Below are 25,336 nucleotides of genomic sequence, written 5' to 3'. Positions count from 1 at the left end.
CTGAAAAGCACATTAGGCTACTGTCAAAATTATTCAGGGTTTAATGATTCACAGAAATTTATTTGGGATTGTCAGGATTCATATAGAAATGCTGGCATCGATCAGATTTCCATCACCTACTCTGTCTTCTGGATTAGTGATATACTGGCTCCCAGCTTAAAGAAGAATTGCAGATTTATACCCCACACTTCTCTCTGAATCAGACTCAGAGCGGTTTACAATCTCCTATATCTTCTCCCCCCACAACAGACACCCTGTGAGGCGAGTGGGGCTGAGAGGGCTCTCATAGCAGCTGCCCTTTCAAGGACAACCTCTGCCAGAGCTATGGCTGACCCAAGGCCATTCCAGCAGCTGCAAGTGGAAGAGTGGGGAATCAAACCTGGTTCTCCCAGATAAGAGTCCGTACACTTAACCACTACTCCAAACTGGCTCTCCTAAAGGATGTTTAGTTTGGAGAAACGACGACTGAGGGATGACATGATAGAGGTTTACAAAATCATGCATGGGATGGAGAAGGTAAACAAAGTACTTTTCTCACTTTCTCACAATACAAGAACTCATGGACGTTTAAGTAAAATAATAAGCAATGAGCTTAGCACAGATCACATGAAGTACTTCTTCAACCAAATAGTAATTAACACATGGAATTCACTGCAGCAGGAGGTGGTGGCAGCTACAAGCATAGACAGCTTCAAGAGGGGACTGGATAAAAATATGGAGCAGAGGTCAATCAGTGGCTATTAGCCACAAGGTATAGATGGAACACTCTAGGGCAGTGATGCTCTGTATTCTTGGTGTGTGGGGGAGGGGGCAACAGTGGGAGGGCTTCTGGAGTTCTGGCCCTGCTGGTGGACCTCCTGATGGACTGGATGGGCCATTGGCCTGGATGGGCCATGGCTTCTCTCATGTTTTTATACGTTTTTCTGTGAGGTCTTGTTTTACCTTTGCTTTCTTATAGAAATGAAAGTCTGTTCCCAGACTTTTGGCATTTTGTTGCAAGGCAGTATCAGAGAAAAGCTATTAGCCCTTGATCTTTAGTGTGCTTCCAATACTGGTTTTTAGACTTATCGGCAATGAAATGCATATCTTTTGGAATGCTTTGCATTTCTAGAATCAGACTGATGACTTAGCTTCCCCTCCCCTAGTTGTCTAGGAAACCATTTTTTTTTTCAGCTTTCCATTTCAGAAGTTACACTTTTCATTTCTTCAGCTTCCCATTTCAGAAGTTACACTGACTAACAGACCTATGCTAATTACTATTACTATTTTGTGATTCACTCACTGACTGAGTGAAAACTTTTAATTGTATTTGTCTAAAGTGGGCTATAAATGAAAACAATAGACAAATAATGTGATAATAGTGCAAAGTGCAAGGAACATAGTGCACATTCCCATAATGTAGGGTTGGTAGGTTCCCAATATATGTCACTATAACAGCTAAAAAGTGTTATAATTCTGTTTGTATCTTTTTGAATCATGAATATACTGCATTTTTTCAACTGCCACGTGTCTAATCCAAATTTCTCAATCAACAATAATCTGGAGAAAGTGGCAGATCAATGCAAACGTGATGATACCTGAAACAGTAGAAACCATCTTTTTTCTTGCAATAGCCCAACCTGAAAAAGATGCATTCATGAATTAAAAATTTTGTTAACAACCTGAGACGTTAGCACCTGTGTGGCCATCAGAGATGGCTGAAAACTAAGAAATTACCAACTGGGTAAAAAGTTTTAAAATGCCGTTGGTGCCATCCTGAGAACCCTTTCTTGTAGTAAGGCCCATTGGGCAGACATCCATAGGATTCTGAATAGCCCTCCCCTACAAATGCCCTCTGTATGTGGTCAAGCTCATATATCTAGTTCATTTAGAAAAGGTAGGGGAAAATTAATTTCATGAAAATCTAAATCCGTTGCAATAGCATTGGAGTAAACATTCAAATCATAATGTTTGTAGAGAAGTATTGATAGTTTGAAGCATTTTCTCTATTTAACCTTTTTATAATGAGTGCAGTGAAGCAAGATTACTTTAATGGTTAATTATAAATGGCATTATAGACAATCTTCTCGTAATTATGTTCCTGAAATTTACGTATGGCAGCTGTGACATGGGCAAGAATAATTGTTTAAATGTTTGTAAAATGAGTAACGTTGGCAAAAATATTTTATTATGTGTTAGTATATCTAAGATACATAATGAAAAGGGCAGGAAATATGTTTCATGCATATATAAAAAGGTAAAGGTAGTCCCCTGTGCAAGCACCAGTCATTTCCGACTTTGTGGTGACGTTGCATCACAACGTTTTCACGGCAGACTTTTTAATGGGGTAGTTTGCCATTGCCTTCCCCCAGCAAGCTGGATACTCATTTTACCGACCTTGGAAGGATGGAAGGCTGAGTCAACCTTGAGCCAGCTACCTGAAACCCAGCTTCTGCCGGGATCAAACTCAGGTCGTGAGCAGAGAGCTTGGACTGCAATACTGCACCTTTACCACTCTGTGCCATGGGGCTCTTTTCATGCACACACATATATATTCCAGATGTGAGATTTGCTGCCAGAGGACATAGCAATGGCTACAAACACCATTAAAAGGGGATTGGACAGATTCATGGAGGAGAGGTCTATCAATGGCTACTAGCCATGGTGATTAAAAGGAACTTCCACTTTCAGGGGCAATAAACCTATGAATAGCAGTGCCAAGAGGTGACATCAGGGGAAGGCCTCAACCCCTATGCTCTGTTATTGGTCCTCCAGAGGAACTGGTTGGCCACTGTGTGAGACAGGATGCTAGACTAGATGGACTTCTGGTCCGATCCCACAGAGCTCTTTTTATGTTTATGTTTTATGCTTCAGTGGGAGCCAGTAGATGATCTCCTATCTAATGAATCTCCATGTGCATCTAATTTAAATGGACTTATAAAGGCATAACTGCTTAGGATTGCACTACCAAAACAGTGTTATCACTGAGGAGCACCGTCCAACATTCTCTTCATTAAACCAATTCTATTTACACATATTATACAATCTTTAACAGAAATCTCTTATAAAGTAACATTACATGGAGCCGGTGGTAACAGCTCTAGCAATTGAGAAACGCCCTAGGGTGACTTAATCATTTTCACAGAGATACACCAAGCAATATGCAATAAATCAAAGTAGTACGCAATTCAAGTTCCTTCATTTCTATCAGGTTCTTAGGTCCCACACATTCCAAAGTCAGTTCATAAAAAGTTCATTCCATTTGAGGATCTGGATGTGATAAATTCCTTCAAGCCAAAGATGAATGGGACACGTTTCCAGTTATCTTTCCCGCATTTAGGTGTCCTTTATCAGATCAAATGGCTATAATATTGGAATCTAACAATTCCTATCTTCTACTCAATGGGCTAACTGCTCATGATTTACAGATGCAACATTCCTAGGCTGCAGTCCTAGGAATTTCTTGGCAGTAAGCCTTGCTGAGTAGACTTCAGTAGGATTTTGAGTAGACCTGCTTAGATTTACGCTGTTTACCTAACCTATCTACTTTGAACAAGAATGGCATGACTCCATAACTGAATAATACTATGAATACATGCAGGAAATATAAACAAGATAGTGTTTGTAAATAGAATTCTTAAGTGGTCCATCAGTTCTATGAATTCAAATTAAATGTACAGATGAGTCCTTTAGAAACAACAATCCTTAACCCACATCTAGCTACCCCCAAGGGCTTCCATGAGAAATGGGCCATTTGCAAGAAGTAACCCAATGATATCACCTAGCAGCAAACCTCATTGACCAAGCCTTGTTGCGACCTCATAGAAAAGCAACACAGAAAGGGGTGCTGGTTTAGAGGGGTTGTTTGTTGTTATTGTTAAGTGTGGTCAAGTTGCTTCTGACCAATAGTGACCTCCCAAATTAATGACCTCCCAAACATCCTGTCATTAACAGCCTTGCTCATGTCTTGCAAGCTAAGGGTTGTGACTTCCTTTCTTGAGTCAATCCATCACATTTTGGATCTTCTTTTCCTGATGCCTTCCACTTTTCCTAGCGTTATTGTCTTTTCCAGTGACGCTCGTCTTCTTATAATTCGACCAAAGAATTATAGCCTCAGTTTAGCCATCTTAGTTTCTAGGGAGAGTTCAGGTATTGTGCATAAGAATAAGATGATCTCCCATATGTGTTTTCACTTATTGTGCAATGAAAGCCAAAGAGTCCTAGGTTCAAAGAACAAGCAAATGGTTCTTATATGCAGAAATGCTCCTCGGTTTGGAAGATACACACTCTTTTAGGGGTTTTACAGAAACACCAAAAAAACAGAACATGCAAGTATATGTGCCTTTCCTTTTCACTCCCCATGTGAACCTTGTGAAATTTTCATAGAATCATAGAGTTGGAAGGGGCATACAGACCATTTAGTCCAACCCCCTATTCCATACAGGGGGTGCGGTCACGCTCACCATTAAATCCATCTGCAACGCGCCTTTATTATAATCCGCACAACCAATTTTCCAATCAGACAACAGCCAGGCTCCCGTTCTATCCCATGTGGGTCCTGTCGCTGGTTGATCAGAGTGCTCTACCAGACCTCGTTTCATGAGTCATCAATCTGCATTAGCATAGGCGCAGTGATGCCCGCTATCTGCAGCGCGTCGCGTTTAAATGGGTCGGATCACTAACAGTTTTGCAAGACTGTTGGCACTACTTTTCCAGCACGAGCACTACACGTGCAGAAAAAAACCCAGGAATTCAAATTAGTTCACATCTAGTTCACATCTACTTTCAAAAGTGAGTTTTGTTTCCGGACATAGGGGCGGGTAAACGATTTATCGAGCCAACATTCACTCGCTCATTCACTGGAGCAGTGATATCACTTGCAGGGGGCTTTGGGAAAGAAGCGGTGGTGCGCTTCCAATGAGTCACCAACGATGGAGCGTTCAAACAGAGAAATTCCACTCAGGAACCGTCAGAAGAATTTTGTTCTGGATTTAAAGCAGTATCAAATTAGTCCACGCCCCGGTCATCTCAACGTGGGACTCGAACTAGCTAACCACCATTCGCAGATGCTGACGTTTGGACAACCGCTTAAAATCCGACATGCTTCCGGACTCCACTCATGCCCGTAGCGGGATTTTCTGAACGTCTGACCTCACCCAGGATCAGCCTAAAGCATTTCCGACAAATAATCATCCCGCCCCATTTTGAAGACTGCCAACGAAGGGGAGCTCACCACCTCATATCGCCTACAAAAGCAGCTTTATCATTCTCTAATCCAAATGTGTGAGGGCATCACTGACATCAAACGCTCATTTTCACTTTTTAATTTTCCCTTCATTTTTCAGACATCAAATGGAAAGGAGACATTGCTTCATAATAAATCTCTCCAACTTTATTTTGCATAGCCATTTGTCTTTCAATGACAGGATGTGACCACCCTCTGTGTCTCTTGTCAGAACAACAAAATTCCACACACACACACACACAGCGATAGGTGTTCAAAGTTTCCTTCATTTCAAAGGAAATCACCGGATCAAGTTCAAGGTTATAGTATTAACATTTAAAGGCCTGTGCGTTCTGAGACCAACATATCTGCAGGACCATCTCTCCCAGTATATCCCCCAAAGAGTCTTGCATTCTTCAGGCCAACATTCACTGGTGATTCCTACCCCAAGAGATGTCTGCTTAGCCTCAATCACAACCAGAACCTTTTTGGCTATGGCTCCAGCCTGGTGGAACAGTCTCCCAAGTGAAATCAGGCCCCTGCAGGACTTGTTACAGTTCCACAAGGCCTGGAAGAAGATTGATGATGATGATATTGGATTTATATCCTGCCCTATACTCTGAATCTCAGAGTCTCAGAGCGGCTCACAATCTCCTATATCTTCTCCCTCCACAACAGACACCCTGTGAGGTGGGTGGGGCTGAGAGGGCTATCACAGCAGCTGCCCTTTCAATGTCAACCTCTGCCAGAGCTATGGGTGACCCAAGGCCATTCCAGCAGGTGTAAGTGAAGGAGTGGGGAATCAAACCCAGTTCTCCCCAATAAGAGTCCACACACTTAACAACTACACCAAACTGGAGTGGTTCTTCTTGGTGTCTAGTCTGATGTTTCAATAACGAGACCTTCTTGATAAAAGTTTCTAGTTTATTGTAACATGTTGCAGGACTTGTAGACAAAGATTGAGAGACTGGCGAGCATATACAAAGAGCAAACATTTAAGGTACAAATCAAAGGAATTCCTTAGGGTGGGGCACTCTATGCGGGGCACATTCACACATTGTTGTTACTTTATCGTTCTCAGGCCTGGCTGGCCTTGGGCACTTCCTTAACACCGATTATCTCTGAGAAGGCACAGTAATCTTGTTCCCATATTTAAGTTGCAAAGCATGGCTACATAACAAAGGAAGGGAGGGGGGAACGGAGAGCTGGAGCTAGCAGCATCTGAATACAGTATGGTTTTTACCCAGGAGTCATTTCCTGAACCAAAGTTTGGGACTAGACTAATAAGACATAAAGCAGACTTGACACTTGGCCCTTGGTTGAAGCAGCAGATACCAAATCAAAATGCTCCCCCTGTTCCACCCACCTGTTCCATCCGCTGGTGGAATTGGCAAGCGTTGCTTTTATGTCACTCCTGGTGGGAATTTGCCACTGATTCAACTATTAAACCATCTGAGCTCACATGCAGTGGGAATTGATGAGCAATTTAACTAGATGGGAGCCATCTTGCACTTTACATTATGTCATATTGAAATGATTTTTATTATATAAAATGGGTTTTTTTAAAAAAAATAATAATTGTATTTATATATATATTGTAAGCCGCCCTGAGCCCTGCTGGCAGGGGAGAGCAAGATAAAAACCAAATTAAATAAATAAATGGGTTTTTTTCTAAGGGAATTAAGACCCTCTATGTGCAAAGCACACTCTGGGTGGTTTTGAGACCCGTTAGTGTGACAATTTCGGCAGACACGCACTGCCCGTTGCTTAAAAGGGAGGCCTGATCGTTTTGTAAAAGAACCAAGGCTTTGGTTAACCTTGGCTCCAGCAGATCTCATTAAAATAGCAGCCTGTCAGTTCCAGGTTTAAAATATCAGACCTGTCACTTTTATATTCAGTAAAACAATCTACAATTTTATTTGGGGGGGGGGGGTGTAATATTTTGTATGTATTTGGGATGCCTCGGAGCACAGGGGAAGGGAAACCTTGGGACAATATTGCCATCTGGCGGTCAGGTTGCCTTGCTGACGGATGACAATTCTATAAAAGCTGGCTTCGTATTAGATTCTACCGGAGAGAGAACAAAGAGGTGACAAGGGTACTCCTGGGTAAGTGCTATTGAAATCAATTAAGTATCTCGTATTAAAGCTGGAGTCCTTATCACTGCATCGCTAGTGTTTTCTTCATGTCATAAGAATGTAAGAGCAGCAGTGCTGGATCAGACAAATGGTCTCTGAAACAGGATCCTGTTTCAGAGAGTGGGCAATGAGATGTACTCAGAATGCCAACACTTCTGTGGCTCTGTTATTCAGAAGAAGAAGATAAGAAGAAGAAGATATTGGATTTATATCCCGCTCTCCACTCCGAAGAGTCTCAGAGCGGCTCACAATCTCCTTTACCTTCCTCCCCCACAACAGACACCCTGTGAGGTGGGTGGGGCTGGAGAGGGCTCTCACAGCAGCTGCCCTTTCAAGGACAACCTCTGCCAGGGTTAAGGCTGACCCAAGGCCATGCTAGCAGGTGCAAGTGGAGGAGTGGGGAATCAAACCCGGTTCTCCCAGATTAGAGTCCGCACACTTAACCACTACACCAAACTGGCTCCCTGTGCAAGCACCAGTCATTTCCAACTCTGTGGTGAGGGATACTCATTTTACCGACCTCAGAAGGATGGAAGGCTGTGTCAACCTCGAGCTGGCTACCTGAACACCCAGCTTCTGCTTGGGATTGAACTCAAATCATGAGCAGAGTTTAGGACTGCAATACTGCAGCTTTAACACTCTGCGCCACGGGGCTCTTTACATCAGGGAGGTTTGGCCTAATATGCAAAGGAGCTCCTGCTAGAATTCCACCCCTGCTACACAGTATTCCAAATGCAATCCCATTACAGTCCTATCTTCTTTCATCTGGTAGGGTCACCACATCTCCCCTCTCTGCTCTGCAGTGCTCAGTGCTGGGAGTGGGAATCTTCCCAGTGGCCTGCCACATGAGCCACTGCTAACGGCGTGGCTTTTGAACACAGGTGTGTGGATTACACCAATCAAGTGTGTGCACTGAGTTCAAATATCACCGATTCGCCTTCAAAAATTCCAGTTTTATTCATACATTCTGGATAACCAATCCCAAGTTCAGTTCCTTAGGTAAACAATTCTGGCGATAAAGTCAGGGGCAAAAAGAAAAAGTGATTGCATCAGTTCCCCCCCCCCCCCCCCTCGCTGGTTGTTTGACAACTCTGTGAAGCTCTTATACCACTTCACCTCTATATACTTTGAAAATATTTCAGCTATTTCCAGACATTCTTGACCACCAAAATATAAGTATATTTACCACAGAGCTTTTGTCTCTCGGGTAAGGTGTCCCATTTTTCCCAAGAAGGATGAACCAAGGATGAAAAATGATAGCCACAGACAGCACTGCAACAAATAAAAGTCTACCTTAACACCACATGCAGCTTTAGGGAGTTTTCATTCCTTGGGTTTTAAAGAATAAAGTTTAGTGGGTGCTTTTGAAGCCATTTCTTTTGCCCTCAAATCCTTATCCCATTATAGTTTGTGCGAAGTGTGCTGGCTTCTCTGAAAGCCCTCTCATCGTGTATGTGGAGAAATCAAATCTTAGATACGAAGTGCAGAAATGTGTTTCTGTCAGCTTTTATTGGAGATGTGTTGTAAAAATCCATTTCACACTCATCCTGTCGACCACACCTATCTCCAAGTGGTCAGAGAAGCAAGGCCGGTGTCATTCACGCCACTTACAATGGTACCTGCCTGAGGTAGAATCTCCTCTTCTGTCTGTCAGCTGGTTGAGGTTATTCATTTCAGAACTCCTATTCATGTTCTTGGTGGCAAAGTGAATTTTTAAAACATGATCTAGCCAAAGTTATGTGACTCGCTTAAACAAATTTCCTCATTAGTGATGCCCAGGGCTTTTTTTGTAACAGGAACTCCTTTGCACATTAGGCCACACACCCCTGTTGTAGCCAGTCTTCCTGGAGCTTATTGCTGGCTTCATACCTGCACACACACCCTCAGGGCTTTTTTTGTAGAAAAACCACAGCAGGGACTCATTTGCATGTTAGGCCACACTCCTGACATCACCATTGTTTCATACAGAGCTTTTTTGTAGAGAAAGCTGAGCGGGAACTCATTTGCATTTTAGGCCACACACCCTGACACTAAGCCAGTCGGAACTGCATTCCTGCTAAAAAAAAAAAAAAAAGCCCTGCACACCCTCAGTTAGAAACTGATCAGTCTGCTCTGACCAGATTTGTTTAAAAAATAATAGGCTCCCTGCTACAGTATGAAGCAGGACTAATTAGAGACAGACCATCAACATTCCTGCCTGGCCCCAAAGTAATTATCTAATCCCATAATGTGAATAACCTAATACCCACGCATGTTAATATCCAAATAAATCCACAAATTCAAACCAAATGTGACGTCTCACTTTTGTTTCTTGTCTGTTATAGGCAACTCGTTCTATGACTGAAAGGTCTGGCATTGCTTCAGCCCATATTTCAATATGTGATGAAACTATTACTTTCCCAGGACTTTTTTTGTAGCAGGAACTCCTTTGCATATTAGGCCACACACCTTGGATGTAGCCAATCCTCCTGGAGCTTACAATAAGCCCCATACTAAGAGCCTTGTAAGCTCATGGAGGTTTGGCTACATCAGTGGGGTGTGGCCTAATATGCAAAGGCGTTCCTGCTACAAAAAAACCCCTGCTTTCCACTTTTGAAGATCATTTTGCTTGCCCAAGGGTCATAAGATCCAGAGCCTTTGAAGAAGTTCCAGGGGGGGGAAATGAAAAAGAAAGTTATTACATAGCTTTGCCTGCATTAACTGATGAGGGAACTATTATTAATCATAGTAAGCACAATAGTACCTCTGACATTTTGATGTGCAGCAGTGGACTAGCTATGTATTTTATGGAAAATATATCCAGTGGATTGTAGGCCCTGGAGGTCTGACAGCAGCCAGAATATGACCCTGGATGTGTGATTTGTCCCATGGCAATAGCCCTGAGACAGAGAAAGCCCATCTAGGGGTCCCAAATCCCCCGCTAGGCCTGGAGACCCCCGATTTGGAGCCTCCTCCTCCCGCTGGCCATAAAAGGGAAAGCGGGGGGGGGAGGGGGAGAACGGCAGCCCTTCGCACCCAGCCCCGATCGCAGCAGCCAGAGCTCTTCCGTTTTCTCAGGCTGCTTCCCGCCCCCAGTCAGCTGGCCGGTGAAGGGAGGGGAGCCCAGCCACGCCCCCAAAGGACCATGTGCCTTTGCACCTCCGGAGGTGAGTGAGTTCTGTCTCCTGCATCAGATTTCCCAGAAAGGGGGGGGGCGGGGGGAGGGGGGGAGAGAGGGAAACGTCTTCTCATAGGGTATAATGGGGAATTGATCTGGAGGTTTCGGGGGCTCTGGGGGAGCTGTTTTTTGAGGTAGAGGCACCAAATTTTCAATATAGTATCTAGTGCCTCTCCCCAAAGTATCTCCCAAATTTCAAAACGATTGGACCAGGGGGTCCAATTCTATGAGCCCCAAAAGAAGGTGCCCTTATCCTTCATTATTTCCTATGGAAGGAAGACATTTAAAAAGGTGTGCTGTCCCTTTAAATGTGATGGCCAGAACTCTCTTGGAGTTCAATTATGCTTGTCACACTCTTGTTCCTGGCTCCGCCCTAATGTCTCCTGGCTCCACCCCCAAAGTCTCCTGGCTCCACCCCCAAAGTCCCCAGATATTTCTTGAATTGGACTTGGCAACCCTAAGCCCATCCCTAAGTCACACAGAGTTTTATAGTTGAACAGGGATTTGAATTCAGGTCTCGTGAGCCAAAGAACAACAAACTGCTTCTCATTAAGCATCCATTTTATTGAACTGACTAAATGTAGTAAAAAGCTAGAGCTAGTTTAAGTAGAAGATACCTTATCTGATGTCTATAATCTAGTTTGCAAGTACTAAGTTGCCAGCCCTCCGGTACCAGTGGGGGAACCCCTGGTTTCGGGGGCTCCTTTCTACCATGGGCCACTTGGCCGGGGAGGGAAACCCCTCCCCTAAACAGGGACGTCACATGAGGGGGGGTGTGCTCCGGTGTTTGGGCAAACCTATGGTTTAAACAGGGGGGGGTGTAGAAAAAGCCCAGCATGAACTCATTTGCATATTAGGCCACACCACCTGATGTCACCATTGCGTCACACAGGGCTTTTGTAAAGAAAGCCCAGCAGGAACTTATTTGCATATTAGGCCACTCCTGCTGACACCATGCTAGCCGGAACTGCATTCCTGTGTATTCCTGCTCAAAAAAAGCCCTGGGTTTAAGCCCAATTTAACTATAATGTTTGTCCCAAAACCAGAGCATCCCCAGCATGATGTCTCCCCCCCCCCCCGAATACCCCCCAAATCCCCCTGCTGGACAGGCAAAGGGGCCTGGCCACACTATTTGCTAGATTTCTGTCTTCAAACCTAAGTGGCACCCCTAAATCACTTGCTCCTTTGGGAACAAAGCGAAGAGCCAGTTTTACTTTATATATTGAAGCCATCCACACAAAACAGTTACCATAGCAAATACTTTGTTTTCTGTTAATTAAATCTTTGTTGTTCATCTCCATTTGTGTCTTGTCTTTCTAGTCGAATGTCTAGGGAAAAGCAACTTCTGTTTACCTCACAAATAATTAAAGCCTTGGTCTAGCAGGTTCTCAAATAAGAGACTTTTTAAAAAGGAAATAGTTTATATGCTACTAATCCTTTAATCAAATCTTACATCCCCTTTTCTTAATTGATTGTTAGTGGGTGGGGCTTAAACATCTTTAGGAGAGGCCAGAGTGGGGGATTGGATATTCTTCTGTCCAATGGGCAGTTGCCTCAGGGTCCTCTCCGCACATGAAGCTGCCTTATACTGAATGAGACCCTTGATCCATCAAGGTCAGTATTGTCTACTCAGACTGGCAGCAGCTCTCCAGGGTCTCAGGCAGAGGTCTTTCACATCACCTATTGCCAGATCTTTTAACTGGAGATGCTGGAGATTGAACCTGGGACCTTCTGCATTTCAAGCAGATCCTTCACCACTGAGTCACAGCCCCTCCTCCTCTCTCACCCCACAGCTGCCACATCATCACAGAGTCTGGTCTCATCCATGTGCCTAATGACCAGGGATGGAATTCTAGCAGGAACTCCTTTGCATATTAGGCCACACACCCCGATGTAGCCAATCCTCAAAGAACTTACAAAAAAGAGCCTTGTAAACTCTTGGAGGATTGGCTGCATCAGGGGTGTGTGGCCTAATATGCAAAGGAACTCCTGCTAGAATTCCACCCCTGCTAATGACTATTCCCAATCCTGGCAAATCTTTGAGTACGCCAAATCAAACTAGGAATTCTGTATTTGCTCACACTGTGGATGCTGTAGAGAAAGAGGAAAGCCTTTTTAAGTAGATCTTTGAAGAAACAGTATATAGATTTTCTAAAGAAATAAATACGAGGGGCAAAATTGGTACATCAAACCCATCAACGCTTTGTATTTTTGCATTTCTAGTACAGCTTCATTTACCTCCAGCTGTGCAAAGTACAAATATTAACTGGAATATTAATAGAAGCAGAGGTGGCACCTATTTATATATGCCCTAATTCAGGTGCTTTTCAAACTTTCTATCCTCAGAGAACCTTTCCCCTATCAACTTGTATGCTGAGAAATCTGCCATGGAAGCTCAATACATTGGAAACGATTCTAGGGCAAGTTCTACGGCAAACAGTGCATATGGGACACTGTTGGCCAGACCTGTTGGACTTTTTGATGATCAAGGCCAAACTGAGAATACACATTTACATCCATTAGGTTAATGGAGTGTTTCAATCTGGAACAACCTATAAGGCAAGATAGAAGGGATTGCGAACACATTTCCAGTATGGAACGAGGCGCATTTACATTTGTGTTTATTTGTGTGTAAATGTTAATATAATATACGTGTGTGTATAAACTGATATTTGCATTCTACATTTGTAAGTCATTGTAAGCAGGCAGGTCCTGTAAGCAGCCAGCATTCTAATTTGCATCGTTTCTGTCTGAGGAGAGGGTAGACTGTTCAAAATGACAGCTGGGAATGACAGTTGGACCGTCTTTTCCCCGAGGGCAGTGACAGAGACTGAGTGTTTTACCTGAAGGATTTTACCTGGGGAGCTCTGAAGACTCAGCAAGAAAGATTTTGTGTGTGAAGAAGTTTAAATGATATCAGCTCAAAAGAATGGGATGAGGCCCCCCACTTTTTCTTCCAGCAATTTTCAGAGATCCATATTGGCCATATCTTAAAAATACTCTCAATCGACTTAGATTGAAGCATGGAATTATACAAAGAGAGGACACGCAAGAAGTTACAGGGGAAGCTCTTTTTCCTCTCCCCAGTTTCCCTTCCCTAAAGCCACTATAGCCTCTCCCCTTTTCCTGCTTCTTTCTCTCCTTTCCACCTAGTGTTGTCAGCCCCCAGGTCCCAGCGGGGGATACCCCAGTTTCGGAGACTCCTCTTCACTGAAGACCAGCTAGCCAGTGGGGGAAAACAGGGACATTGCTGCGTAATTTCCTCGATATGATGGTGTTACCCAAAAGTGATGTCATCATGTCAGGAACATCACACAGAGGACACTCTGATTTTTGGTTAAACTCTATCATTTAAGTCCAATTTAATTATAGAGTTCGCACAAAAACCAGAGCACCCCCCATGCAACATCCCTGTCCACCTCCAGAGCATCCCCCAAATCCCCCTGCCAAATGGGTGGGTGGACTTGGCAACCATATTCCCACCCAGACACCATCATACCTATAATTTGCCTCCTCGTCTTCAGCTATTTCTATTTTTTATTTACTTCATTTACATCCCTCCTTTTTTGCCATTGTGGACCCAGAGACGCTTATATCATTCTCCTCACCTCTGTTTTATCAGTACAACAAACCTGTAATTAAGTTTTGCTCGGGTTGCCAACTCCAGGTTGGGTAATTCCTGGAGATTTGAGGATAGAACCTGAGGAGGGTGGAGGTTGGGGAGGGACTTCAGTAGAGTATAATGCCATACAGTCCACCCTCCAGAGCAGCCATTTTCTACAGTGGGAACTTTGGAGTGTTCAAACTTTTTAGTTTGCCTAATGAATGAGAAATAAAATCAGGCCTCAGATTCAGCAGGAGCTCACAGGAGCACAGCTCCTGAACCTTTCTAAGGGTTCCCCATCTTCCTCCCTGCCTACCTTGTCCATTGAATAGTAGGTGCAGCTGCAGAACAATCCCTGGATTAGGAGAGCAGGCAGCCAGCCAGCCAGTCACCGGGAGCTTTGCCACACTCCCAGCAGCCCTCATTAACCCTTGGAGAAACCCGCACCACCCTTTCTTCACTTTTTATATGCTTTTGGGCAGCAGGTGGCTTGCTGACCTTTTGACTGGGGGGGGGACCCAGGAGAGCCCCAGGTGAGTGAGGCTCAGAGCTCTCCTTTCTTGCATTGGGTTGCTTTTGGCTGGCAGAGGGGGGGGGGCATATGCTAATAAGTTATGTTAATGAGCTCCACCATCTATTTTTCTACAAAACGACCCTGAATAAAACCACCACAAATGTTCAACTGGGGGCTTGTGCCACAACTAACCCCCCGTAATTGAACTCAACCCACTTTGCAGCAACTCATCCCTAACAACCTAGTTATATAGTGTTGAACATCATGCTCCATATTTGTAAACAGATGACGTTTCTAATTTAAGGTATTTCATGGCTTCATTACTAGTAGCTCACATTGGTAATGGACTGGATAGGTCAAGTCAGCACGGGAATAAAATATGGTATTTATCACATAGGAGCCCCGTGGTGCAGAGTGGTAAGCTGCAGTACTGCAGTCCAAACTCTGCTCACAACCTAAGTTCGATCCTGGTGGAAGCTGGGTTCAGGTAGCCAGCTCAAGGTTGACTCAGCCTTCCATTCTTCCAAGGTCGGTAAAATGAGTACCCAGCTTGCTGGGGATAAAGTGTAGATGAATGGGGAAGGCAATAGCAAATCATCTTATTGCCAAGAAAACATCATGATGTGATGTCACCCCAGGGGTCGGTAATGACTCAGTGCTTGCACAGGGGACTACTTTTACCTTTATTTATCACATACCTTATAAAAATGCAACTCCCACCTTCCCAAATCCTGGTTTAACCAAAAGGGAAATGCAACCATCTTTTCTTTTTGTTTTGCCTTTTGGTATCTTAACGTTGGATTTTAAAGTATCTCTGTTAGGGAATCACACATGCATTTATTTTTATTTATTAGCTGTATTTGTAGGCCACCTTCAGCTGTAACAGCTCCCAAGGTACCTTACAGTAAAAGCAAATTAAAACCACCTAATTAGCCATGTTAAGCCATGATAATTGTTGTAATGCATATGTAGAACCCGCACTGACCAAACACCTTTTCTGAATGACGGAGGCTTTTCTGCCCTGTTTGGTTCTGCATTATCACACATTCACATGCATAATAAGAAAGTCTCCAAGGTGCTTTAACAGTGCAAGTCTGTGCACAATTAGTCCAGTCTGTGTTTTCTGGATGACTCTGGTTAGGCCTGATTCAGGTACAGGTGTATACTTAAGAAATCCTAGTCATCACTCTCACCTGGATAGCCCAGGCAAGCCCGATCTCGTCAGCAGGGGTGGAATTCTAGCAGGAGCTCCTTTGCATATTAGGCCACACACCCCTGATGTAGCCAGTCCTCCAAGAGCTTACAGGGCTCTTTTTTTGTAAGCTCTTGGAGGATTGGCTACATCAGGGGTGTGTGGCCTAATATGCAAAGGAGCTCCTGCTAGAATTCCACCCCTGGGTTAAACGTAGAGTTGCTTGATCCCCTCGTCATCACATCGGGGGATTGGAGGGGTATTCTAGGGGTGGGCAGGAAGTCACATGTGATGTCCCTGATGTGATGGTATCACTCAAAAGGGGTATCATCATATCAGCGGTGTCATCACCCAGAAGTGATGTCATTGCAGAAGTGATGCTCTAGTTTGGGGGCAAAACTCTGGGTTTTTTGGCTTCAAAACCATTGAGTTTGTCCAAAAACCAGAGTGTTGCCATGCGATAGTCCCCAATGCAATGGGGACTATGTATAACAATGTCACTGTTTATGTGTGGGGTTTCCTCTGTTAGCCAGCTGGCTAGATACGTCTGCTCTTCACAAGGCTATATAATTGTTTCTACCTGTCGTTTTGCTGATCTTCTACGCTATTCTATTCTGGGTCCCTAGACTCCCTTCTTATTGTGCTTTCCCGAGAGCCCAGGTTTATTCTGACTATATGTGTCGCAGCGTCTTTTCAGTCAAGCCCAGCAACTGTTTCCCTATATTTCTGGCCATGTCTGTGACATATGTAAACCTCCTAATGAAAATGTCCTTTGTTGGGTTTTGCTAAATGGCCCTGTGCATCATTCAGTAGAGACAAAAATTAATCTTGAATTTCTCCATTGTCACCACTATCAACCATCGGACTAACAATAGTGTAATTTAAAAAAAAAATTGTCTATTTGCCTTTCTGATCAGATATTTTCACTTTCGATTAGGTGATTGACATTAAAGAAAAACTGAAGCTTTCAAAAAAGTTCTGGTCTGCACTACCCTACACTATCTGCAAAAAGGAAAGTGTGACCGCTGGCCCGTCAAATGAGGATGACTGCTGGAATAGTCACACCAAAGCTAGGTAAGGAATCACAATCAATATCAGAAGGCCATGTAAAACCAAGAGGTGCAAGATGGGGGTGAGGGAGGGAGTGGTTTGTAACCAAGATTTCTGAGAATCCTCACCAAACTACAATTCCCAGAATTCTCTGGGAGGAAATCATTAAAAAATAGATGATAAATGGTAAGATCACAGAAGTGTTCCCACTGATTCTCTCCAGATTTTCAGGGTATAAGCTTTCAAGAATCAAAGCTCTCAAGTCAGAAGGTGGGAGGGGTAGGGTTGCCAAACCTCCAGTCTGGCCAGGGTATCCCCCAGTCTTGGGGCTCAAATCTGCTGCCCCCAGCTACCTGGAAGGGAAAACTCCACCCCCAAGCAGGGATGTCATAGATTGAAATCCCTGACACAATTACATCACTCAGAAGTGACATCATCACATCACCAACATTGCACAATGTTGCTCTGGGTTTGGGGCAAACTATGGTTTGTAGCAAAAAAAAAAAAGAGAGAGAGAGAGACCGATTTCCCACTAGCCTTACGGCCGCTCTCACATTCCTCTTCTATGTGGGGCTTCCATCGAATTTCACACTATCTGCCCCAGGGCTGCAACTAGCTTTGCCTTTTTCATGTGGCAAACAGAAACTGATTTTTAGAGGATCTTGTTTGCTGTGGGAAAGAGGCAGAGCGAGTTGCAGCCCCAGGGCAGATAGTGTGAAATTTAACAGAAGCCTCACAGAGAAGAGGAGAGTGAGAGCGACATGAGGCTAGTGGGAAATTGGTTAGAACTTTTGCCCAAAACCTAGAGCCACTGCATATGATGTCAGTGATACAAAGATGTCTCTTCTGGGTGACATCATTGTTCCGAGCACCAGAAGACTCCCAGAGTGATGCCAGAATCCCCCCACCCAGGCAGGTAGGACCTGGCAAGCATAGGAAGGGGTGTTGTAAAGAATGCTCAGAAAGGATGCAAAGGTACCATGCCTTTTGTATGGGAATGTGTAGAGTAGAGGGAAAGTTCTTAGAGGCAGAAAATCAGGATCTGTATTAAGGTGTCCATCCAGACCTTTAATGGCATAACATGCACATTTAGAAGTATGTGCCCTATGAGAGCCAGTTTGGTGTAGTGGTTAAGTGTATGGGAGAACCGGATTTGATTTCCCACTCCTCCACTTGCAGCTGCTGGAATAGCCCTTGGGTCAGCCATAGCTCTCGTAAGAGTTGTTCTTGAAAGAGCAGCTTCTGTGAGAGCTCTCACAGCCTCACCTACCTCACAGGGTGTCTGTTGTGAGGGAGGAAGATAAAAGAGATTGTGAGCTCTCTGAGACTTTGAGACTGAGTGGAAGCAGGATATAAATCCAATATCTTCTTCTTCAATTCAGCTTGTGGAGGGTAGGGGGGGTCCATTGTTCTGAATGTATGAACTTTCTGCCTGAAATAAAAAGACTCAGATCTCCATTTCCCCTGGTGTTTGACAAAAGAAGCTTTGACTTTTGATAGCTTATACTCTTCTGAACATCTTGTTGATCTCTAAGGTGCTCCTTGACTTGAATCTAGCTGTTCTACCAGAGACAACTGCTGTCTGCAGCTATCACCTATGCGCTGTCTTTCTGGTTGACAGCTCCAGTTGGGAAATACCTGGAGATTTGGGCAGTGGGGCCGGAGGAGGGCAGGGTTTTAGGAAGGGTCTTCAAGAGTTCACTTTCCAAAGCAGCCATCTTCTCCAGGTGAACAGATCTCTGTTACCTGGAGATCAGCTGTAATCCCAGTAGATCTCCAGTCACCACTTAGGATTTGCAAAATAAGAGAATCACAGAAAACAAGCCAGTGAAGAGAGAAAAAAATCCATGAAAAATTACTAATACAAATAGTAGTCAAAATTTTACATAGACAAACTCCACTTATGAGACAAGTTTTCTCCACTTCTGAGACATTGTGTTGGATGCTCTGTAAAAAACCTTTATTGAAATCTTTGGTGGATGGTCCAATATAGCCCTCCTTGATGAAGATGTGGTCTCATTGAAACATGAAGAATACACTGGCTATCAACGTTGAGGGTCTCTTCAGAACGTCTACATACAACTGGAAAATGTTTGAGGACTATATCTAAGTATTGCACCAGCACTTTGTCTATGTAAAATTTACCTGTAAACGCTTGGGCGTATTGTGAAGATATATAAGAAATCCCTGTGGTCTTTCAGACTCTCTCCATAAATTATTGAGTTTCCATATGAATTGTGACTGAATTTTGACTACTATTCGTATTAGTAATTTTTCACGGATTCTTTTCTCTCTTCACCACCAGGGGTTTGGCAAGCCTCTCTAGCTTTCAGCCTGTAGTAGACCTGCACTCCTAACTGTTATGATCAAGGATCTGGCTTTCCTTTTAAAGAAGTCAGTATCGGTAGGTCAAGTTCACTAGTGATTGTTAACATCTTGCCTTGCCCTAAGACTGCCATGCTAATTAGAAAAGGCCAGGCAGAGTTAATGCTAGGCTACCAATTAGCAAATGGCCTACAGAAGGGCTGCTCCCCTTGACCTACTTTAAAAAAAACAACCACCCAGCAATGCTTTATTATCAGAGACATAATTTAACCAGGTCACATAAGAACAAGAGGTTGGGAGGAGTGGGTGTGAGAAAATGTGTAAATGCAGATGGAGCATTAATGAACGCTAATGAACGAATCAGAATGCAATCATAGGAGTGTCTGACCCTTTTGGCCTTGTGGAAAGTACTCAGCAGATCTGTCTCTGTCACTGATCATTGTCAGGAAACGTTGCTGGAAAAATATTCCAAAAGAGGTTTTAAAAAGTAAAGAGAAGCAGCTATTTTATCAAAAATTTGTTTTTTTAAAATACACAATGTGGTTGACCAGGGGTCCCCAACTTTTTTTAGCCTGCAGGCACCTTCGGAATTCTGACACAGTGTGATGGGCACAGCCCCAAAATGGCTGCTGCAAAATAGCTTCTGCGGGAGGCTGAGCAAGCCCCAAAATGGCTGCTGTAGCCTATCTTCAGTCACACCGTGGAAATGCTTGTGTTGCGGCGGCAGTTGCTGCTAAAGCAACATTTTTACAAAGTTGTGTAACCAATCAAATCTCCAGTAGCCAGCCAGAAGCTCTGCCAGCCAAAAGGCTTACCTGGCCCTGACCACTTTCTCAAAAGTTCTTGGCAGGCAACAGGAAAGAGGCACCATGTTGGAGACACCTGTTGCAGACAGATGATCCCCTTAGGAAGATGGCACAAGTCTTGAGAGGTGCTATGAAGTTAGTTGAAGTCATCAGAATCCAATTATCAGCCCTTTAAAATGAGGGGGAATTCTGCTCTAGTTGACAACCCTACATATGGGAGAAGACCTTCAGGCCACAGGTGGAATTCTAGCAGAAGCTCCTTTGCATATTAGGCCGCCACCCCCAATGTAGCCAATCCTCCAAGAGCTTACAAAAAAGAGCCTTGTAAGCACTTGGAGGATCGGCTACAGCAAAGGATGTGGCCTAATATGCAAAGGAGCTCCTGCTAGAATTCCACCCCTGTTTGTTACAGAATACAGTGTGAGCTCCTCCCATGTGACCTTATGTTTTTACTATAGAGATTCTGGTGATTCCTAGAGAGGCATAACATCACTTCTGGGTTTTTCCTTGAAGTGACGTCACACCCTCAGCCTGACAATCATTTTGAAAATTTTCTAGTGGACACCGGGGGGTGGGGGAAGAGACAAATGAATCATTTGCCTCTACCATCAGGGCCAGCCCTAGACTGCCTGGCACCCTAGGCAAGGCTAACTTCTGGCATCTCCCTCTGCACTAATAACATCACTGAGTCACATGAGGGGGCACCCAATTCAGTGGCCCCAGAAGGCTGGCGGCATAGGCACTTGCCTAGTTTGCCTACTGGTAGTGCCGGCCCTGCCTACCAGGAATTGGCAACTGGAGTGGAGTGGGTGAACCATCAAACAAAGAGTTGTAGCCTGTCAGTGTTTCTATGTGAAACTGCGGCACTGTTTTGAACAACATGAAGCAGTACTAGAAATACCTGGATGACGTTTTTGAAGTATTGGTGATCACAGAAATTTCAGATAACTGTCTTTTTAAAAAATTCATTCAATTATGCTTAGTTCAAAAGTAGTCAGATGCCAAAGGCCAGTGATATTCAGACTTGCTATTTTCAGAAAATTCTTCTGATATTGACTCATTTGCCAGGGAATCCTTGCACATCTACAGCCAAAGACCGGGACATTGTAGATAATTCGGGGCAGACTTTGGGATACACACCATTTTTGTGGGGCACTCAGCAGGCCTGATGATCTCTTCTGTTAAGCTTCACCGTCATCTTGCTTCAGCCATGCAGCACTCTCCTGCGGTTGCATCTTGTCAAGGAAGCCAATAGCAGAAGACCATCTGTCTTTCTGGGCAATTGTCTACCCTACTGGTCTTCTCCTTGAGGAACCACACAACCACTAGAGCACCTTGAGGAACCACACAACCACTAGAGCACAGTGGTTCCTCAAGGTGCTCTAGTGGTTGTGTGGTTCCTCAAGGAGAAGACCAGTAGGGTAGACAATTCTCTATCTACTTAACAACTGTTTCAAAATGCAGTGCATTTGTCAGGAGCACACACGTGTGTGTGTACTCAGCACAGTTTTTAATACACAGTGTTTGTATTGAGGCTGGGTGAGTGGGCGTCAACGTGGCAGATGCGGTTCAATGTGGCCAAGTGCAAAGTAATGCACATTGGGGCCAAGAATCCCAGCTACCAATACAAGTTGATGGGGTGTGAACTGGCAGAGACTGACCAAGAGAGAGATCTCGGGGTCATGGTAGATAACTCACTGAAAATGTCAAGACAGTGTGCGTTTGCAATAAAAAAGGCCAACGCCATGCTGGGAATTATTAGGAATGGAATTGAAAACAAATCAGCCAGTATCATAATGCCCCTGTATAAATCGATGGTGCGGTCTCATTTGGAGTACTGTGTGCAGTTCTGGTCACTGCACCTCAAAAAGGATATTATAGCATTGGAGAAAGTCCAGAAAAGGGCAACAAGAATGATTAAAGGGCTGGAACACTTTCCCTATGAAGAAAGGTTGAAACGCTTGGGACTCTTTAGCTTGGAGAAACGTCAACTGTGGGGTGACATGATAGAGGTTTACAAGATAATGCATGGGATGGAGAAAGTAGAGAAAGAAGTACTTTTCTCCCTTTCTCACAATACAAGAACTCGTGGGCATTCGATGAAATTGCTGAGCAGACAGGTTAAAATGGATAAAAGGAAGTACTTCTTCACCCAAAGGGTGATTCACATGTGGAATTCACTGCCACAGGAGGTGGTGGCGGCCACAAGCATAGCCACCTTCAAGAGGGGTTTAGATAAAAATATGGAGCAGAGGTCCATCAGTGGCTATTAGCCACAGTGTGTGTGTATATATAAAAAATTTTGCCACTGTGTGACACAGAGTGTTGGACTGCATGGGCCATTGGCCTGATCCAACATGTCTTCTCTTATGTTCTTATTGAAAACAGTGAATGAGTTTATCATCTAAAAGCATTTCCCATGGAATACAAATTCAAGTGATCTGTGCAAGCTTCCAGTTACGCTTCTTGAGCAGTATCTTCTGCACTTAGAATCCTTCCTTTCTCTCACTGAGAGTTAACAAAAATGACTTGTGATAGTAAATCATTCCTTCTTTAAAATATAGCCATGTTCTATGTGAATATCCTTTCCCCTAGAGAATCACCTGCATCCCCTATGTACGTAAAGACCAGATCTGATCAGGAAACAAATTGCTGTTTCCCCCCTTTTATGAATGAGTAGTGAAGAAGCCCACTAAGCTGTTTTATCTGAGAGGATTCAAAGCTGTGGATTATGGCTCACCAGGCAAATGAAGTGTTCTTTCCTCTTTAGGCCTTGATGAAGATCATCTGCCTTAATGACTGTGTATCCTAACTGTTCATTCTGATGCGCAGATATCTGCCAGAAATTATGAATGATGGACTCATCAACCAGATCAACAATCCTGAGGTCGACGTGGATATCACCAGGCCCGATACCTACATCCGGCAACAAATCATGGCTCTGAGAGTCATGACTAACAAACTCAGGAATGCGTACAACGGGAATGATGTGAACTTCCAGGACACAAGTGAGCAATTATATTCTTCAGACAAACTTCATTTGCTCATTGTTCTCAAAGATGTATACAACTTGTGTTCTAGGATGTTCATGGCTTCATTTCTAGTAAGGCTGGAGTGGCCAACTCCTGGTTGAGAAATACCTGGAGGATTTGGGTGTGGATGGAGCCTGAGGAGGGTGTGGTTTGGGGAAGGGAGGGATTTCAATAGGGTATGATGCCATAGAGTCCACCTCCCACAGCAGCCATTTTCTCCAGAGGAACTGATCTCTTTCACCTGGAGATGTGTTGTAATCCCAGGAGATCTCCAGCCACCATCTTTGTGGTGATTGCAAAGTATCTATTTACACAGGGCAGAGTAGGGGGAGTTACCACTTTCTCTGGAGGAAAAGCTGCTGTTCAAATTCTATTTTACAGGGAAGGGGGGGTTGGTAGCAGGAACTCCTTTGTATATTAGGCTACATCCCCCTGGTGTAGCCAGTCCTCCTGAAGCTTACAGTAGCCCTGTATGAAGAGCCCTGTAAGCTCCTGGAGGATTGGCTACATCAGGGGGGTGTAGCCTAATAGGCAACAAAAAAAAGCCCTGCTATTTTATAAAAAGTTACTTTGCACCAAGTTATTCCCTGTCCTTCTCAGCCCTGCCTAGTTATTTATTTAAATGCTACCTTTCCACAAAAATAGTGTCTGCACAAATTTAGAACATTAAAACAGCATATATATATATATATATATATATATATATATGGCTCATTTTGCAGCAGGAACTCTTTTGCATATCAGGCCACACACCCCTAATGTAGCCAATCCTCCAGGGTTCTTAGTACAGGGCATACTGTAAGCTCTTGGAGAACTGGCTATATTAGGGAGGTGTGGCCTAATATGCAAGGGAGCTCCTGATACAAACTGAGCCATTTATATATATTAGAGAGGAGGACCAATAAGATTTTCAACAGACAAAACAATCGGGGTCCAACAGACCAAACAAGAAAGTCCTCAACCACTGGCAGAAGACAATGACAGTGAGAGACAGACAAATTTCTCTGGGGAGGGAGTTCCAAAATTTTGATGCCAGGACTGAGAAGGCTAGGGTTGCCAACTCCAGGTTGGGAAATTCCTGGAGAAGTTGAGATGGAGCCTGGGAAGAGTGGGACTTGGGGAAGAGAGGGATGCCAGTAGAGTCCACCCTCTGAATCTGCTATTTTCTACTGGAGAACTGATCTCTGTTGTCTGGAGACTAAAAGCATGTTCTAGCTCAAATTGACACTCCCTGCTTAATCCATGGTTCAGAACTAGATCCTATGCTTCCATTTTGTCAGCGATGGAACAGTTCCTGTAATGAATGGCTTTTCTGTCTATGGAGGAGGGGAGGATGATTTTTGCTGATTCCCGCCTCCTGTTTATAGACTCCCTGCTTTGTCGCCCTCATTGCTTCTTGGGATGGTAGAAAGCAAAATTAAGAGGGAAAAAAAAATACTGCCATGAGAGGAGAGAGGGGAGGAAGTTGACTTCCACTAGTGCGGATCTACTTTGGATTCAAGCCAGTACATTTCTCTGGATTAGGATATCTAGTCTTCCTCTCCCTCACCTCCCCACCTCTAATGTCTACCCATGGCTCTCAGAACAGAATGGTAGCCAGGGCTTTTTTGAGCTGGAATGCACAGGAACGGAGTTCCGACTGGCTTGGCATCAGGGGTGTATGACCTAATATGCAAATTAGTTCCTGCTGGGCTTTTTCGACAAAAAAAAAAAGCCCTGATGGTGACTTAAAACAACTTGTTTTCTTCCTTCCCCCGCCCCTTTGCTTCTGAAGGCGAAGAAACCAGTGGCTCAGGAAGCGGAAGCGGTTGCACCGATGACATTTGTCCCACGGAGTTTGAATTCATCACCACAGAAGCACCCCTCGTTGACTCAGACAGAAGAGAAGTAGACTCTTCGGCGAGCCGATCTAGCCGTCCAGCTTTCACATGGTTCGTCATCTGCTTGGCCCTTCTACTGCAAAGACAGTGCAGATAATCCTGGCTCCGGTCAGAGATGACTGTCTTTTAGCTATTGAAGAACACAACAGCCAACTTCCTTCTTTTCTTATGCTCGGACTATGGGCCACGCCACAAACTCATACAGTTTTGTACCAGAAGAGAGCGGCGCTGAAACCTTGCTCCCCTTTGTGCTTTCCCAAAGAGTACCAGGTGCCAGACTGAACTGTTTCCTGTGTCCCTTCAGATAGCTGCGAAGACAAGGTCCGCTTCTCAGAAATCTCTTTCTCAGATTTTTATTACAGGAGATTTTTCAGAACTTAATTTGCTTTTATGCTGCAGGAAGAAAAAAGGGTGGGGAAGGGGAGGGATACAAGT

General features: G+C 44.1%; 1 protein-coding gene across 2 annotated transcripts in view; it reads left to right on the top strand.

Moving 5' to 3' along the window:
* Positions 1–24,998, top strand: part of GPC6 (glypican 6) — a 1,229,042-nt gene extending 1,204,044 nt beyond the window's left edge. For both annotated transcript variants that reach the window (XM_060233620.1, XM_060233619.1), the window contains 3 exons: positions 16,746–16,882; positions 22,822–22,997; positions 24,796–24,998. In XM_060233620.1, the coding sequence (XP_060089603.1) occupies positions 16,746–16,882; positions 22,822–22,997; positions 24,796–24,998 (516 nt within the window). The remainder of the gene's footprint in view (positions 1–16,745; positions 16,883–22,821; positions 22,998–24,795) is intronic.
* The last annotated feature ends 338 nt before the right edge of the window (positions 24,999–25,336 follow it).

Source organism: Heteronotia binoei, chromosome 3, assembly GCF_032191835.1.
Source record: "Heteronotia binoei isolate CCM8104 ecotype False Entrance Well chromosome 3, APGP_CSIRO_Hbin_v1, whole genome shotgun sequence".
In the NCBI taxonomy this organism is placed as follows: domain Eukaryota; kingdom Metazoa; phylum Chordata; class Lepidosauria; order Squamata; family Gekkonidae; genus Heteronotia; species Heteronotia binoei.
The sequence above is the reverse complement of the archived record's forward strand: the minus strand, read 5'-3'. Positions and strand labels throughout refer to the sequence as shown.